Source organism: Poecilia formosa, unplaced genomic scaffold (genome assembly GCF_000485575.1).
Source record: "Poecilia formosa unplaced genomic scaffold, Poecilia_formosa-5.1.2 Scaffold10, whole genome shotgun sequence".
Lineage (NCBI taxonomy): Eukaryota > Metazoa > Chordata > Actinopteri > Cyprinodontiformes > Poeciliidae > Poecilia > Poecilia formosa.
This window is the reverse complement of record NW_006799949.1, coordinates 1,649,510-1,665,852: the sequence shown is the minus strand read 5'-3', so window position 1 is coordinate 1,665,852 and position 16,343 is coordinate 1,649,510. Positions and strand designations below refer to the sequence as shown.

The following is a 16,343-nucleotide window of genomic DNA, read 5'->3' as shown; positions in this document are numbered from 1 at the left end:
TATATATATATATATATATATACACACAATACATTAAAAGAAAAATAAAGGGAACATTTCACTTTAATTTTGTGTGTTGCTCCAAATCCAGGCCTCCATTGGTTAATAAATTTGATTTCCATTGATGATTTTTGTGTGATTTTGTTATAAGCACATTCAAAAATGTTATGATAAAAATCAACAGCTGGTGTGACTTTGGTTGGAAATCTTGATTAAATGTATTGTTCTACTCTAACATGCTCTCTTTAAATTTTTCTTTGCTACTTTTTTCCTGCTGTTTCACACGTCAGAAGTTCTAGTTTAGCTTCTAGCAGTCTCTTCTACTTTCTGAACTCTCCCAAACAGAGAAGGAGAAGGTTAGTTTCTTCTTGGGACTTGAAGCTAAGGCCACTAATCTTTTCAGCCATGTGCGAAGATGCTCATTACTGATTACAAAGCACTGGTCTGATTCTAGACTTCCTGTGCTTGTAAGTTTGATAACCAGAGTCTTCACAGTTCTGACTCCCACATGATGTATCTCATTATAAAGCATTTCACAGCCTTTATGTTATACACAAACAGGTTACATACGGCCTCCACCCACAAAGACATGGTTTACAAATAAATGCTCCACGCATCCGGATGTTTGTGAGGAAATGCGATATGCACGTGGGCTGTAAAGTGCTTAATAGTGAGATACAGAGTAAGCTTTGAAAAAGAACACCCACTATGCTTCTCACTCACCCATCTACAGTTCTAATGCACAGTCCTGTTAGATTCACAGCTGACTAAACATGAAGGGGAACCTTTTTGTTTAAAAGCACAGTGTCACAGAGCCCACTCCGCATAAAATAACATTATCAAGTCATTGCTTTGTCATATAATAAACACATGTAAGGTAAAAAAAAAAAAGGAAGGCTTAAATGACTTGTTAATGTGTAATCACAAAACACTCTACTGAAAGATTTAATGCAAGTTTGGCTTTAATTGCTCTTATTGCAAAATAGGAGCAAGTAAAAGCTGCACTATATCTGATGGACCTGGTCCACATTATGCTCCTCCCCCAGCCTGCGCTTGCAAACTCTGTTGTTTTCCTGCCCTCTGCAACATCAAACCAAGCCCTTGCTTTTGATGACCAAACTGAAAATCACCCTGTCTTGCTTACACTGTACTCTGCTGATCATTGAGGTTTAGCTCACATGCAGGACAGGTGAGCTAAAACTCAGTGTGTGTATCTGTGTGCGTGCGTGCGTGCGTGCGTGCGTGCGTGCGTGCGTGCGTGCGTGTGTGCGTGTGTGTGTGTGTTTTAGGCCAGACTCTGCCAATGGCTTTCTCTCACCGACCCGCTCCAGCAGCAGAAACGGAGAAAAAGACTGGGAAAATGCTTCAACCACCTCTTCTGTTACATCCAACACAGAGTATACTGGTAGGTATACATAGCATGATGCTTAAGCATATCTGGTCCGTTTTTATCATTCAGAGATGCTAAAGTCACTTAAAATCTGTGCATTTAATACACAGATTTTAAGCACTTTACAGCCCACGTGCATATAGCAGTTCTAAATACACAGATTGATACTGAAAACTCTGGCTTTTATAATGCATATGTATTTCCTTCTCAGACCACAACATGACACAGAGATCTTCATGCATGATTTATTAAAGTGTTAAAATGGGGACCAGGTTTGTTGTATCTGAAATAGTGTCGTCCTGATTTTCTTTTTTGTTTACTCTCAGGACCAAGGCTGTACAAAGAGCCCAGTGCCAAATCTAACAAGCACATTATCCAAAATGCTCTGGCCCACTGCTGCCTCGCAGGCAAGGTCAATGAGGGGCAAAAGAACAAGATCCTGGAGGTAACAGCTTGGACTATCGCTGCTCTAAACACAGATGCCTTGTTGACAGCAGTGATGATGCATGTGACTTTAACGTCCAGTTTCCAAGTGTTTTAATTCGTTTTATTTGGAGATCCACTGATCTGAAATTACTTGACTGATTTTCAATGGCTGAATGCATAGCTGTTTTCAGCCATTTAGCCATTTCTGATTTATTTTTCAGATCTATAAATAAAAGTCGTATTATTTTTATGTATATATTTGCATGAACTGAAATTTTTACATTTTTAAAGAATTAATAAACAACAGAACTTTCTTTCTTTCTTTTCCACACTAAAAATCTGAAAAACAAAAAGGGATAATTTATTTTTGTGTGCATCTTAAAATTTACAATATATGCACTATCATATTCACTAAATTAGAATATATGTTCAGGTGATGCTCGGTCACCAGGTATTAAACATCCTTTTCATTAAGCCCATATTTCTGAATTCTGGATATTTTACAACAGACATCATGTTGGTGTCAATATGTACACCAAACATGTGTGTAATTAATCAGTGTATTTAATGTACTGAGCTGAATAACTGAAATATATAAAATTTTTCAATATGTTTGAGATTGTAAATGATCTTATTTAACATTGGTGTTGAGCACAATTAGCATGGTTTGCTTTGCTAAATGTAAACATCAGTCTCTGTGTGTTTTTCCTGTAGAATGCACTGAAATAAAGTGGAGGCCAGTAAAGATCTCTTAAGCATCTGTTACTCTGACATTAGGCTTCTTATTTGTTACTTTAACAGGAAATGGAAAAATCAGAAGCCAATAACTTCCTGGTTTTGTTCCGGGATTCTGGCTGCCAGTTCCGATCCCTCTACACCTACTGCCCCGAAACACAGGAGATCAACAAACTCACAGGGATCGGTCCAAAGAGCATCACTCGCAAGATGATCGATGGACTCTACAAGTACAACTCGGACAAGAAGCAGTTTAGTCAGATACCGGCAAAGACCATGTCAGCCAGTGTGGACGCCGTGACCATCCACAACCACCTCTGGCAAACCAAGAAGCCAGCCACCCCTAAAAAAGTAGTGCCTGCACAGTCCTAATAGAACTCTGTACCCCCAATCAGTACCCATCTCAGTTTGCACTTCACTGTACATATCCATAAGGATTCCAACACCTGCAATGCCAGTTTGATGAATGCTTATTTATCTTTTTTATGTTAATTTATCCTCTCACTGCATTCCTGTCGCTGTATGTCTATCTTGCATACTGTTGAGTCAGTCTGACAGGATGCATCAGATTATGGAAAACTGGAATGTTACCGTTGAACAAGTTATTGACAACGTTTGAGTCAGTCTTCATAGGTACGTATGAGTATTGTTCTGTTTTATTACGTGCTAAAAGTGGAAAAAGAGACAGTATGAATGCAAGGACATTTTACGTGATAACCTGAATCACTGAATGTTTTCATGTACAGATGGTTTTCTGTTTGTATGACTTTGTTGATGCCGGGCCTTATGCACATTTTTTTTCTCTGTGTGAATGCATTGAAGGAATTGTTAGGTTGAAACTTTTTAGGTGTTTTGAAGAGGACCTCTTTTCTTTAACGTCTAAGGATTTTACAGTTTGTATGAAAAGGTTTGTGTGACTGTCAAAGGGCCAAAAACTAATTTCATACAGCTAGTGTTAGCCACACAATTCACGTGTGCTCAGCTCAACAAAGCCAAGCGGTTTCAGCTTTTACAGAATAATTTTGGGAGTAGAAGAATGTCGCTGTAAGTCACTGGTCCTTCACCTGTAGGATACGACACCTAGTGACGATTCATAGAATAATGTATAATGGATGCATAATATTGGGAGAGATTTGCATTTGTAGTGATATAGGTGCAAAAATGACATTAAGGATGAATTATTCTGTCACACTGGTTGTTTTAACTCTGGAGAAGTTTTATAGCTGGTTTGTGAGCAAAACAAAACAGCTCAGTATTATTTTATTTATTTAATCCTGCAAACAGCACCACGTAGGAACCTTACAATCAATAACATTTCCGCCTGCTGGTTAGAGGAATATGACTGAAACTCAAGGAATAAACATTGCTCCTTTTATTCTAATTTAACTAAATTTTTCTAGTATTTTAACTGTGTTACTAAGCTCAAGATTTAAACTCTTCAGATAATAATACTAATAATATCTACACTTATGAAAACTGCGAGGCAATTCCACTAAGCACCAGAATACAATTGGTTAATAGAGCTTTTTTTTTCACTCAGATAATTTCTCTTGTTGTGAAGTAAGTCAACCATACATCCAAGTAGTAGGAAATTCTATAGAAAATAGCCAATAAAAAATAAGTTGCTAAGTGTCTTGTATATGTTGACCTTTTGAACATAAATAGGTTTTAAATTAAGTAAATTATCAGATAGTTTGTGTAACAGCAGCCTATTTGTATGTTGTCCTCAAACACAACATGTATTATTAAAGCTCTGGAATGTGGTAAATAAATTTATATTCTTTGCTATTTTTAAAAAATTGGAAGCAAAATGATGCAAGGAAGAGAAAAGCAGGTGGATCCAAGCTGCTGAATACGGGTAGAGACTCACCATCAGGTTTTGTTGGTATCAATATTGTGTTATTTTTGCCTCCGAATGTCAGATTAACACCATGTGTGATTTCCTTTTTTCTTTTTCTTTTTTTTTTTTACTAAATAAATCCTTAAACATGGTGCTATTATTTTCAGAAGAGTGTTTTGTGGGAAATGGGGGAGTATTTATTGCCACAAGAAAGCATGTACATGCTTCTGAAAAAATGTCATTGAACATGAGGGAGAGAAAGATCTGTCCACAGGAAACTGTCCGTTGGCTTTTGGCTGTTGAAGGCCAAGGGGAAAAGATCATTTGAAGTGTAATGATACTGTACAGCGTGTTCATGTGAGCTTTCTGTTTGCTACGATGCCTTTGTTTGTGCTGTCATTTAACATTGCACAGTAGTTCCATTTTTAGATTGTTCTTATTTTTGTTTTTGAAATGAATAAACTTCAGCATGGCCTCAGTTTGTATGTGATGTCTGTGTTTAATGTGTGTGTGAAAAATACTTGAATGCAAATTATGCAAATGGTCAAATTTTAAGAATGAAAATATGCAACCATAATAATAAAACTCATTACAGCAAACCTTGAGCTACTGCCTAGGAAAGAAAATTAAACTAGAGTAACAAAGAATAAACATAATAAAGTGGAATCACTAAGGAAGGACTGTAAAACAGAAACAAGACTCTAATAAAATAAACTAAAGAATACAGAATAAACACAATTCTAACCAACTCAGAGGTCTATAGAGCACTGTTTCAGAATTTGATGCAATATGTTAAATTATAAAAAATAAATAATAAAAAACTTAGAGCTTTCTAACGCGTTGGCTTGTTTGAAAAAGTGCCTTTCTCTGTCTAGTTCTGTGCATTGGGGCCAGTGGGTTCACCTAGGGCACTATTACAACAACCGCCTCTGTCTCAATTAACGAAAGCAGTAACAAGTCGGCAACTGAATCCAAGGGGTAATGTAAATTTATACAAAAGCACAAGTTTTTAGGTTTCTTGTTAACACAGTCTACGGCTGACTGCTTAAAGAATAATATCAAGAATAGTAATAGCTACAACAGGTCAGTAAAGTCTTATTTTTGCACAGTTGTCGCGCTGTGGCGCTGTACTGTCCGCTGGGCGTCATCGCTTCAGCTGATTGGTGGCTAACGTTTGCGTCCGCATGGCAACCGTAACCTGTGTACAAGAAGCGAAGAAGAGGGGAGCCCCATGACAATAAAGCTTTTCGGTTAACATCCAAGACCCCCCCCCCACCGGGTGTGCTGCAAACCCTGCACAAAGAGGAAAAGAGGTGCTGACTGCGACGTGTGTCGGTGTGGCTGCCTGACAGGTGAGGAGCTGGCACGGCTGCGCTGTGATCTGGCGCGGTGTCGAAAATGAATGGCAGTGCTTGAGTTCTGTGTTCCCGCTTGCGTGTCCTGTGGAGTGGCTTTGCGTGTAAATGCAGTCGCCAAACGCTGTCAGACTCTCGTAGACAAGGCGTGTCTAGCAACGGGTGAGGTGCTGTGGAAGCTGTCAGATTTGGGCCGCAGACCCTGTTCCAGAACCGGGAGTGGGATGCTGTGTTTTTGTGCAGGGTGGCGAGGGGGGGGGGGGGGGGGGGGGGGGGGGGGGGGGTGTTGCAGGGCGGTGTCAGCGGCTGACTGTCTCTCTTCTTCCTACTACACCGCGCATGGAGGTACAGCCATAAGCTGTTGTTTCATGTTCGTGTCCGGTGTTGCAGTATTTAACCAGTCACTGGCCGATTGCATAGAATTACATCCCTGTTTCCTTTATTAGACAGATGCATTACATGCAACCTTAATTCAAATCTCTGTGTTAAAGAAAGCACAATAAACCTCATTGAAGTCATCTTCAAAATAGAGCAATTTTCCATTTTAATTGTATAATAAAGTGTCAACTAGTAAATACAGTCTTATATGGAGTCTTACTCCATTCATCAGAGTACTAATTACAGTAAGGCTTGCTTATATTGAGTAGAGGATGTATTTTACGGAGAAAATTGTTCTTCAAAATGCAACAAAAATACTTCATGCAAACATTTATTTAGTTTACAAAATTCTTCATGATGTTGCTGCTCCATCCCTAAGAAGGTTTGTCACTCTGAGCTCAGATAAAATGACCAGAGTCACAAGGGCGACCTCCAGAGGTGAGTCCCAAAATATAGAACTTTTTTTTTAATAAAACTGCCTTCTCTGTTGTTGCCATGAGTCATTGCAATAGTTTGCCAAATTACATTATAACGTGTGCTAGTTTCAAAATGTTTGCACAACGGACAAAAAAATATGAGTGTGTGTGTGATTTTAATTTGAACAGTTTGATTGCTTTTAGTGAGATGTAAATCAAAATGTATAGGATATGTATAGAATGTGAAGACATGTAATTAGCTTTCATGCTGGTTTGTCATTAATTCACATTCTATGTTAAATTATTCCTGATAACCATCAGCCTGTCTAGAGACTGGAGGGGAAAATTAGCTTTTTTTTTTTTTACAACCTACTACCATGAATCTTTCCTTTGAAAAGTTCATTGAAATGTTTCGCATTTTTTATGTGTGAAATTAAAAAAAAAAAAAGTTGTAAAGAAAAATTTTAAATAAGCAGCATTCTTTGGTAATTTTGTTATTTCCTGCAGATCATGTGACTGGTTTTGGAGCAACAGAACGTTTCACCAGGCAGCAAACACCATCCAAGTAAATAACAGTTTGAGACTCCTTCTTGATATCTTTAAGGCTAAGCAGACAAAATCTTAAAAGGGATGACTAAATGTAAAACCAGCAGCTAAGCGATCACTTCAGGATCACTTCAAAGCATTAAGTATACTCTCAAATTCGTTAAGGTCTTTCTTTTTCCCCCCAGCTAACTGCTATCTGTCAACACATCTACAAACATGACAGCAGAGGAGGTCATCAGCATCAAGGAGGCCGAGGTGATCAAGCTGATCCTGGACTTCCTGAACTCCAGGAAGCTGCACATCAGCATGCTGGCTTTGGAAAAGGAGAGCGGTGTCATTAATGGACTCTACTCTGATGATATGCTCTTCCTCCGGTATAACTACGCTCATCCTACAATACATGTGAAAACTGGAAAGGGTTGTACGTAAGCAGATAGTCAGTGGTAGTTTTATGTAAGACAAACAGAAAGTAGTGCATATTTGGGAAGTGGATGGGGGGGGAAATGTAAATAAAAATCTGAATCTCCCCTCTTTACTAAATGAAATGGAACCAATTGCCTGCAGAAGTTTCCTGAGTAGTAAATCCACCTGTCTGAGGTTTGTTTTTATGACTTTAAACAGGCAACTCATTCTGGATGGCCAGTGGGAGGAGGTGATGCAGTTCATTCAACCTTTAGAAGGAATGGAAAAGTTTGATAAGAAAAGGTAAAATAAAATATCTGTCAGATTATTTAGCTACATATTTTGCATCTTTTGTTCCATATCTCTCAACTCTGTGCATTAGAAGGACATTTTAAGCTTTAAGCTAGCAGTCGATGCTGTCATCAGTCCTTTTTCTTAATACTTCTGTATTTCTAGGTTTCGATACATCGTCCTAAAGCAGAGGTTCTTAGAAGCTCTGTGTGTCAATAACGCCATATCAGCTACTGAGGATCCGCATAACGTATGTATAAGTTGAATTAGGTTATAGTTTATAGTATAGTAGTAATTCTAAAGATGTCTTTGTAAAACTTTCTCAACAATCTTCAGGTTACCATTCTAAAAGTCTGAATAGCAACTGGTATACACATTAAGGAATGGTTCCTAAGGACGATTCGAATTGTAAAATGTATCTAACCTTATTGAGCCACACAGATATTAATTACATTTACAGTCTTACTGTTTTTCTTCATTACCTTCCCCTCCACAGCTGGAGCTCACAATGCAGGAGGCTGTGAAGTGCCTCCACTGTCTGGAGGAGTTCTGCCCTACCAAAGAAGACTACAGCAAGCTGTGCCTTCTCCTCACCCTGCCTCGCCTCACCCACCACGCCGAGTTCAAAGACTGGAACCCCAGCTCGGCCCGCGTCCATTGTTTCGAGGAGGCCTGCGCCATGGTGGCCGAGTTCATCCCTGCGGACAGGAAGCTGAGTGAGGCGGGCTTCAGGGCGAGCGGGAACCGACTCTTCCAACTGCTCATCAAAGGAATCCTCTACGAGTGCTGTGTAGAGTTCTGCCAGGTATCATGATGTGCTAAAGATAAAAATGGACTGCAATTATATTTAACTACATGAGAAAGTACACAATTGAAAATGCATTGCCAGGCTTTTAAGGAAACCATTTGTTGTTTTTTTTTTGTAGTTTTTTTTTTTCTCGTGCAAAGCTGAGGCACATTTTTGTTGATATTTCTGTGTCGTCTAGAGTAAAGCGACAGGTGAGGAGATCAGAGAGGGCGAGGTGTTGCTCGGCGTGGATTTGCTCTGCGGGAACGGATGCGATGAGCTGGATTTGTCACTGCTCTCCTGGCTGCAGAACCTCTCCTCCGGTGCTTTCACCTGCGCCTTCGAACAGAAAACCCTGAACATTCACGTGGACCGCCTGGTGAAACCCAGCAAGGCTGGACACGCCGACCTCCTAACTCCCTTAATCAACCGTCTCTCTCCCTGTCCGACCTCGCCCTTTCGCCAGAGACCTCATTCGGCCGACACGTACATGTCCAGATCCCTCAACCCAGCTCTGGACGGCCTGTCCTACGGACTGGCAGCGCAGGACAAAAGAGGCATGGAGAGCAACGTGAAATCTGCGCTCAGTAGGAGTCTAGTGGAGAATAACGTGCATCAGCAGGATGACTCACCTGAGAGGTAAAAGCCAACAAAGGATTCAAACCGGTTTGCTGTGCTGGGTTTAGGGGATTAAAAACTCCAAATACAATCATATTAATATACATAATTATGTTCAAATTTAATTATGTAACCGTATATCTTTGTTTAGAATGTTTTATCTGGAGCTACATCTACCAGTTTTATCTGGAGCTACATCTACCAGTTTTATCTGGAGCTACATCTACCAGTTTGTTAGATGTTATCCACAAATAAGCTTTAAACCCAAGAAAAGATCCATCGTGTTTTAAAGCTTGTAAACCCTTTGGAATTAAGTAACTATGCAGTTCACCAACGTTTTTTTCTGACTGATACACATTTCAAGTTTTCTTTCAGGTGTGACCTTCCAGCTCTCTTGTAATTCTTAACAAAATTGGTGACACCCATATTACAGTTTTACATAGTTGTAGGTAAGAGTTCAGGTTCTCCTGTGCTGCTTTTGATTGCAGATATTGTGCACATTTGGCACAAAAAAATAAATCTCAGAATGCGACTTCTGATAAAAACCCGATTAAATTCAAAGCAAGTAGGTAAAACAACTTTCTCTCTGTGCTGTTGTTGTTTTATCTGAGATATGTTAAAATTTACTGATTTTTTTTATATTTCTTTTTCTGTGTTAAGGAAGCACTCGCAGGGGTTGGATGGGCCCCAGACCGCACGCACTCCTCTGACTCCAGGAAAAGACGGCGGACCACCATGCAGCGCAGACGTACTGGAGGTGTGTGTGGTCATAGCTGGTGCAGTTTATGCATTAAGTACATCTTATATTTATGTGGTGAAATTTTGGTACAATCTGGTATTATTAAATACACTCCGTTTACCTAAATCGTGCTGAATGTTATATTTATAATCATGATGTCTTTATGCTTGAAAGATTCAAGTGTTGATAAACATTACATCATGATACGACATCATGAAATTCTTTACTGGGAAAGAAATCCAAAAGTGCTCAGTGTCGGATCAAATATTACGAGGGGATTTTTGTTAGTTTGATTTTTTTTTTCACATGTATTTTCTGCTTTAGGGAGCATTATGTTTTATAAATGTGAAAAGTCTCTTTCGAAATCTGAACTTTCACCAAGGGGAGGATGTGTTCAGGGTCATGCGCAGTGCTTAGGACCCCAGCTGCCTTCATTTATTTAGTTATTTATTTGTGATCGTACAGTCACAGCTGATTTTCCACATATTTCTGTCCTCTAAAATTAAGTTTTTGTTCTCATCAAACTGGAGTGATCGTTGCAATATCATTTCTAGGTGAGAAAAAAAAAAACTCCACTTCTTAATTATGTACTGATTTGTGTTGATCTTTCACAATGAATCTCTATGAACTTGACGTTTGTGGTTGTAACCTAATTCAAAGTGAACTAGTGTAGGGAATTTGAATACTTTTGCAAGGCATGGTGTATTTGGGATCCAATATGAACCCAGACGTGGCATGTTGAGTAAAATCGTAAAGGTGAATGAAAATGTGGTTAATTTTCACCATTTTTGTAATCTTAGGTGAGCATGTGACAGTTTAAAATCTTATTATTTCCAAGACAAGAGGTGATGTAGGCCAACCTTAGCTGCTTCAGCTGAGTTGGCTTTGTGAACTTCATTGGGTCACTCAATTCAAAGTCAAAGAAGGATCGTCAGTGTGCCTGAAAGCACCGTTGCAGCTTTAAGATATATATAATTAGATCCGTCTACTCTGTGAATGCTCTCAGCTTTTCTACATCATAACTCCACACAAAATTCTTCTTTACTCTTGTTTATTAGATACGTCCCTCTTCACTATGTCTTCTTTAAGAGGTGTAAGTCAGGAGCATCTGAAGCATATAATTGGATTTGATGCATGCTCATACAAACATTGACCCATCGCTCATCTTTATGCATCTCAGTTCCTTGTGGAGAGCAAAGTGAAATTAGATTTTTTTTTTTATGTATGTATGCGTGCGTGTGTGTGTGTGTGTGTGTGTGTGCGTGCATGTGTGCGTGTGTGTGCAGATTGTTGTCATAGGATTAGGGTCTTAAACATCTATTTATGGATTAAGTGATGGAGGGTAAGACCTTGGAAGTTGAAGGGTTAACTAAAAAAAAAAAAAGGTTTGTCAAAGGATAATCAATGTTCTACTAGGTTAAGCACAGCACCCGCTGGTCAGTGGTTTTATTTATCACCCAGTGGTTGTGTTTTTACAGCGCCGTGACTCCACAGAGCACATCCAGGAGTACTACAGGCAGCGGCTTCGGGTGCAGCAGCATCTGGAACAGAAGCAGCAGCAAAGACAGCTCTATCAGCAGATGCTGCTGGAGGGAGGTGTGAAGCAGCAGGACGGAGCCCAACACAACCTCACCGAGACGTTCCTTAGCAGGTGGGGGCATCGCACTGAAGCATTCGGTTTGACCGATGAGAGAAAACGTGACATTAGTTCTACCCCAGGACCTGTTGCTTTGTCTAGATCCATTCAGCGGTTGGAGGAGATGAATGTGGGCATCGATCCCAAAGGAGACGAAGTGATGGCGCACTTGGGCCAGCAGTGGAATGGGTTGTCAACAAACAGCTGCACCTCCAGCCCCAGGATGGCCGACGTTCACAGCACAGAGAGGGGCCCTGCGAGGAGCAGGTCAGGAGGGGTGAGCAGCACCCCGTTAAACTCTGGGAGCCTCGGCCAGCCGTCACTCAGCGAGTCCCCAGTTACTAAAAGCCGCAGGTAAGAGCCTCTCAAGTGTCTGGTGTAACGTTTACCGTTATTTTTTTTACATTTACAAAAAATGTTCATGTTTAAGGTCAAGATGTGGAATTACATGTCTCATTTAGCATTTTTATACACTATAAAACAGTGGATATTATTAACAGCCTAGAGGAGGCTGGGAAAGTATGCAGTTTAATTTAAAGATTTTACAGACTTTCTTCCGTCTTCCCTTTTTGTGTCTCTCCTTTTCTTTTTTCAGGCGGTTTCTTTTTTTTTTCTTTCTTACTTGCTGCTTTCTCACAGTCTCTACCAGTTGTCAAAAATGTTCATTTTGTTTAACATTTCAGTTGAAAGTGTACAAGAAATTTGTACATAAATCAGATTTTATTTTATTTTATTTTTGTATGCAACAGTAGATGTGCAGGCTTAAAATGCAATGCTATATTGTCATTTTCAGTTTGGAAAGAATCAGAGGTTCTGCCGCTGCAGTCCAAGATGACCCTGGCTGCTCCACCATCAGAAACACACACGAGGTAAACCAAATGTCCAATAACTATGGAGAAACTTCCACTCAAAAGCAAAGCTCAAACGCTGAAAGACATTTAGACTCTTGTTGGAACCCGTCGTTATGTTTCTGGTCTTGTTGCAGCATGTGAAGTCCAAAGCCCAGTTTGTGCGGGTGAGTCAGCTTGAGGACACCCAGGCTCTGCGTGCCGTAGCTTTTCATCCATCTGGAGCGCTCTATGCAGTCGGCTCAAACTCCAAAACCCTGAGAGTCTGTGCCTACCCAGAAACAGTGACCAGCAGGTGGGCTTTGTTTGCCAAAGCGTGAGACAGTAAAAGAGGACGTAGATTATTATTTGCATTTATAGTTTAACACTTGGTACCTTCACAGTCTGAAGGCCTCGTATGTAAGGAATTTGCTTTTGTTCTTTTCCAGGTCTGGGTAAAATGGATAAAAAGAAAATAGAATCTTAGAAACATATGAATTTCTAAACAATAAAGTACTTTTCACGTTATTTATATTTCATTTACAACCATTTTCTTTAACCTGCCAGACCTCAGTTGGTGAACTTGATGTGTTTGATTTCACAGGGCCCAACAAAGTTATACGAAATAGAAATTCTGAAATAGATTTTCTATTAAACTTAGTTTCAATAGATACTAGTTACTAAAACCCAGCTATGCCAATTTTCTTCTAAAATATCTTTAAGAAATGAATCTTCAAAACCATGGCATCTTTAACTGAACAACGCTGTTTGTGACTTGGTAAAAATATTGCATAAAGTTCACTATTACACTTTAATATGCAATAAGCTTTATTTATGTATTTTGTTTTTTTTTTGTAATTTTTCTTTTTTTCGTCTATGTTCAGCTGTGTCTTTTACTGTTTTGCCACTTTAGCGGTTCCGGTGCAGCCAAACAGCCGTCGGTGCGTTTCAGACGAAACAAACATCACAAAGGCTCAATTTACTGTGTGGCTTGGAGTCACTGTGGACAGCTGCTGGCCACCGGCTCCAACGACAAATGTGTTAAGGTTTTGCCCTTCAATGCAGACAGCTGCAATGCCACAGGTACAGTTCAACAGGTTTAGTATTGCTTTTTCTTTTTTTCTGTCTGTATGAGTACAGGTGAAAAAGCCAGTGAAGACAGGAAATTAGATTTCCACTCGCATACGCTGTCTCGCTGCTTAAAAGCAAATGTTTCCATGATTCAGGCCCAGACCTGGAGTTCAGCATGCACGATGGTACCATAAGAGACCTGGCGTTTATGGAGGGTCCTGAGAGCGGGGGATCCATCCTGATCAGTGCCGGGGCTGGAGACTGCAACATTTACACAACAGACTGTCAGAGAGGACAAGGCCTCCATGCCCTGAGCGGACACACAGGTAACCCAGTGGTAAAAACACCACTTTTTATTTTACAACTCTGATATTTTTCAAACCAATTCAAAATTGAAAGTACGGCACCACAAGAGAGTCACAATTAAAAAACAGCTTAGTGCTATTATACCTGAACAGGTCACATTCTGACCGTGTGCACATGGGGCGGCTGGATGATCGCCTCCGGCTCCCAGGATAAAACGGTCCGGTTCTGGGACCTCCGTGTGCCCAGCTGTGTTCGGGTGATTGGCACATCTCTGCATGGATCAGGTGAGTCAAAACACGGACGATCCAGATTTTAACTCAACATTTGATCAGCTGCAGTTCACTAGTCCACACTGCCCAAGCAGTCATATCATTTAAGCCAACCATGTCAAGTTAAATTGTACAGGAAGATATAACCCCCACACCCCCCTCCTTTAACTATTGATCTGTTTTAAACATTTTTTTATATAATATTGAAAAGTCCTTGTGTAGTTAAATAAGAATTCAAGTTTTGTCATTCACATGCTTGGAGTTTATTTTTTATCGTTCATTTATTTTTCTCTAAGCTTGGCACATAAAAAAATGAAAAACTCCAGCAACCTCCAGTTTATCTCAATAAAAGAAAAAAACAATCCAACTCGGCCTCAATTATTATTATTATTTTTTTTTTTTTTTCCAAAATGATATATTAGGTATATGATAGAAACAGGAAGGTTATAATAAACAGCCTGGATGTTTTTAAAAACATACAGACCTTAAAATATATGCTTTAAATCAGGTTGAGCCAGTTCTAGGATGTGCTTCCTCCTTGTCGCTCAGGAAGTGCCGTTGCTTCAGTGGCGGTGGACCCCAGCGGCCGCCTGCTGGCCACCGGTCAGGAGGACAGCACCTGCATGTTGTACGACATCCGAGGGGGACGCATAGTTCAGACCTTCCGCCCCCACGGCAGCGACATTCGCTCCGTGCGCTTCTCGCCGGGAGCCCATCATCTCCTCACCGGTTCCTACGACAACAAAATCATCATCAGCGACCTTCAAGGTGCCCATGTCGTTTGTGAGCATAGAAAGAAAACAACAACTTAACAGCACGTGCAGCTAACCCTGACCTTCTGACTCCAGGTGACTTGACGAAGCCGCTCCCTCAGACGCTGGCCGGCGAGCACTTGGACAAGGTGATCCAGTGCAGGTGGCACCCACATGACCAGACGTTCCTCTCCTCGTCTGCCGATCGAACTGTCGTCCTCTGGGCTCTGGGGCCCTGAGAATTTCAAGAAATTAGCTGTGCACAAGAGCGCAGTTTACTCTGTTTAGATCAGCCTCTTTGTGTGTACTGCAGTGATGGTGTTTTGAAGACTTGCTGCACTGAAAGCCACCTGTGTGCATTGGAATGCTACCGCGATACATCGGTGTGATTCTGTCACCGTGGGACACTCTAAAGTCTTTGTGTGTGTGTGTGTGTGTGATGTCACAGGTCAACTGTAGCTAAAGCTGGATCTAAAAATTTTTTTTCAAATGATCAAAGGAAACAAAAATGTATGTGCAGTTGTAATTTGGTCTTAGTGTAAATCCCAAAGCCTCAAAAGTACTATTCATTCTTCTGTTTGCTTGTTATGTTGTGATTGAAAGGATGGATGACATGAAAAAAAAAGAGAAAACTAAGTTCACTTCAAGCACACTTTAAAACCTGCTTTAGTTCTTTAACAGTGCACTGAAATATTTTATCAATATTTTGTCAAATTGATGGAAAAAAAAAAGAATAGTAATATAAAGAATTTACCTTTTGTTGCAACATTGCACAGCGTTTCACAGCTCATCAAAGCACAGCGATGTCAGTGGTTTCCATGGAAATCAGTCTCTGTACTCAACATTGCGAAAGGAAGCAACATTTAGTTTTATGCATTTCATAACGTGCCTTTATTAAACATGTGCAGAGAGTTAGCTTTCCTTTCTGATTGCTTTTCTATGCCAGGTCAAAGTAAATATTTTAAACATGTTATCAATGCAGAAAATTAGAAGCAGCATTTTGACTGTGCACATATATATGTAAAATAAACGATTGCCATGTTATCGTTAAAGTTTTTTGTTTTTTTTATTAATTAGGACATGAAGACTGAAAATGTGACTTATCCGGTTTTATTTTGGTTATCAATAAAATGGAAAGTTAATGTGTTTCGGAACAAATTTTGTCATCGAGGCAGCAACATCACTGAACTAAAGGTTTTTCTTCATCCCACAGGGTGTTTATAAGCTGATGCTGTAAGCCTTGAAGATCACTTTTGAAAACTGGTGATAAGAAAACTAACAATGGGATGCAGAGATAAAGCACAGCCCAACCCGAGTTCTGGCCTCATGACCCCCACTGCAGGTCTTTCTCCTCTCACAACCCACTTTCCTGTCTGGCAACTGTTAAATAAAACCCACTAGACCAGTCAAACCTATCTTAAAAAAAAAAACAAAAACTAAACTGCTTTCAACAATGAAGAAAAATACAACTGTTGCTGGGGTTGTTTGTGACTTGGTCTCTGTCACCAGTAAGGTGTTTGTTTATTCTCTGTACACTGATCAATGAAGACTGGGGTCAA

General features: G+C 40.0%; 2 protein-coding genes across 8 annotated transcripts in view; both read left to right on the top strand.

Moving 5' to 3' along the window:
• camsap2a (calmodulin regulated spectrin-associated protein family, member 2a) overlaps positions 1–4,870 on the top strand; it is a 40,203-nt gene extending 35,333 nt beyond the window's left edge. For 4 of the 6 annotated variants that reach the window (XM_007541408.2, XM_007541401.2, XM_016665269.1 and 1 more), the window contains 4 exons: positions 291–356; positions 1,290–1,405; positions 1,717–1,835; positions 2,618–4,870. In XM_007541408.2, the coding sequence (XP_007541470.1) occupies positions 291–356; positions 1,290–1,405; positions 1,717–1,835; positions 2,618–2,923 (607 nt within the window). In that variant the 3' untranslated portion in view covers positions 2,924–4,870. The remainder of the gene's footprint in view (positions 1–290; positions 357–1,289; positions 1,406–1,716; positions 1,836–2,617) is intronic. The other 2 variants (XM_007541416.2, XM_007541425.2) reach the window with 1 other exon arrangement.
• Positions 4,871–5,527: 657 nt separating this feature from the next.
• LOC103130078 (WD repeat-containing protein 47-like) lies at positions 5,528–15,930 on the top strand. Of its 2 annotated transcripts, XM_007541391.2 has the most exons (17): positions 5,529–5,743; positions 7,048–7,105; positions 7,272–7,460; positions 7,708–7,791; positions 7,945–8,029; positions 8,276–8,584; positions 8,766–9,205; positions 9,845–9,941; positions 11,402–11,574; positions 11,662–11,913; positions 12,353–12,428; positions 12,545–12,702; positions 13,300–13,469; positions 13,613–13,783; positions 13,916–14,047; positions 14,582–14,800; positions 14,881–15,930. In XM_007541391.2, exons 3-17 carry the CDS (start codon positions 7,303–7,305, stop codon positions 15,021–15,023), a joined length of 2,667 nt encoding a protein of 888 aa, XP_007541453.1. In that variant the 5' UTR covers positions 5,529–5,743; positions 7,048–7,105; positions 7,272–7,302; the 3' UTR covers positions 15,024–15,930. The 2 variants fall into 2 exon arrangements, with proteins under 2 accessions (XP_007541444.1, XP_007541453.1); XM_007541382.2 differs by having other exon boundaries at positions 5,528–5,743; positions 11,402–11,913.
• Positions 15,931–16,343: the final 413 nt, after the last annotated feature.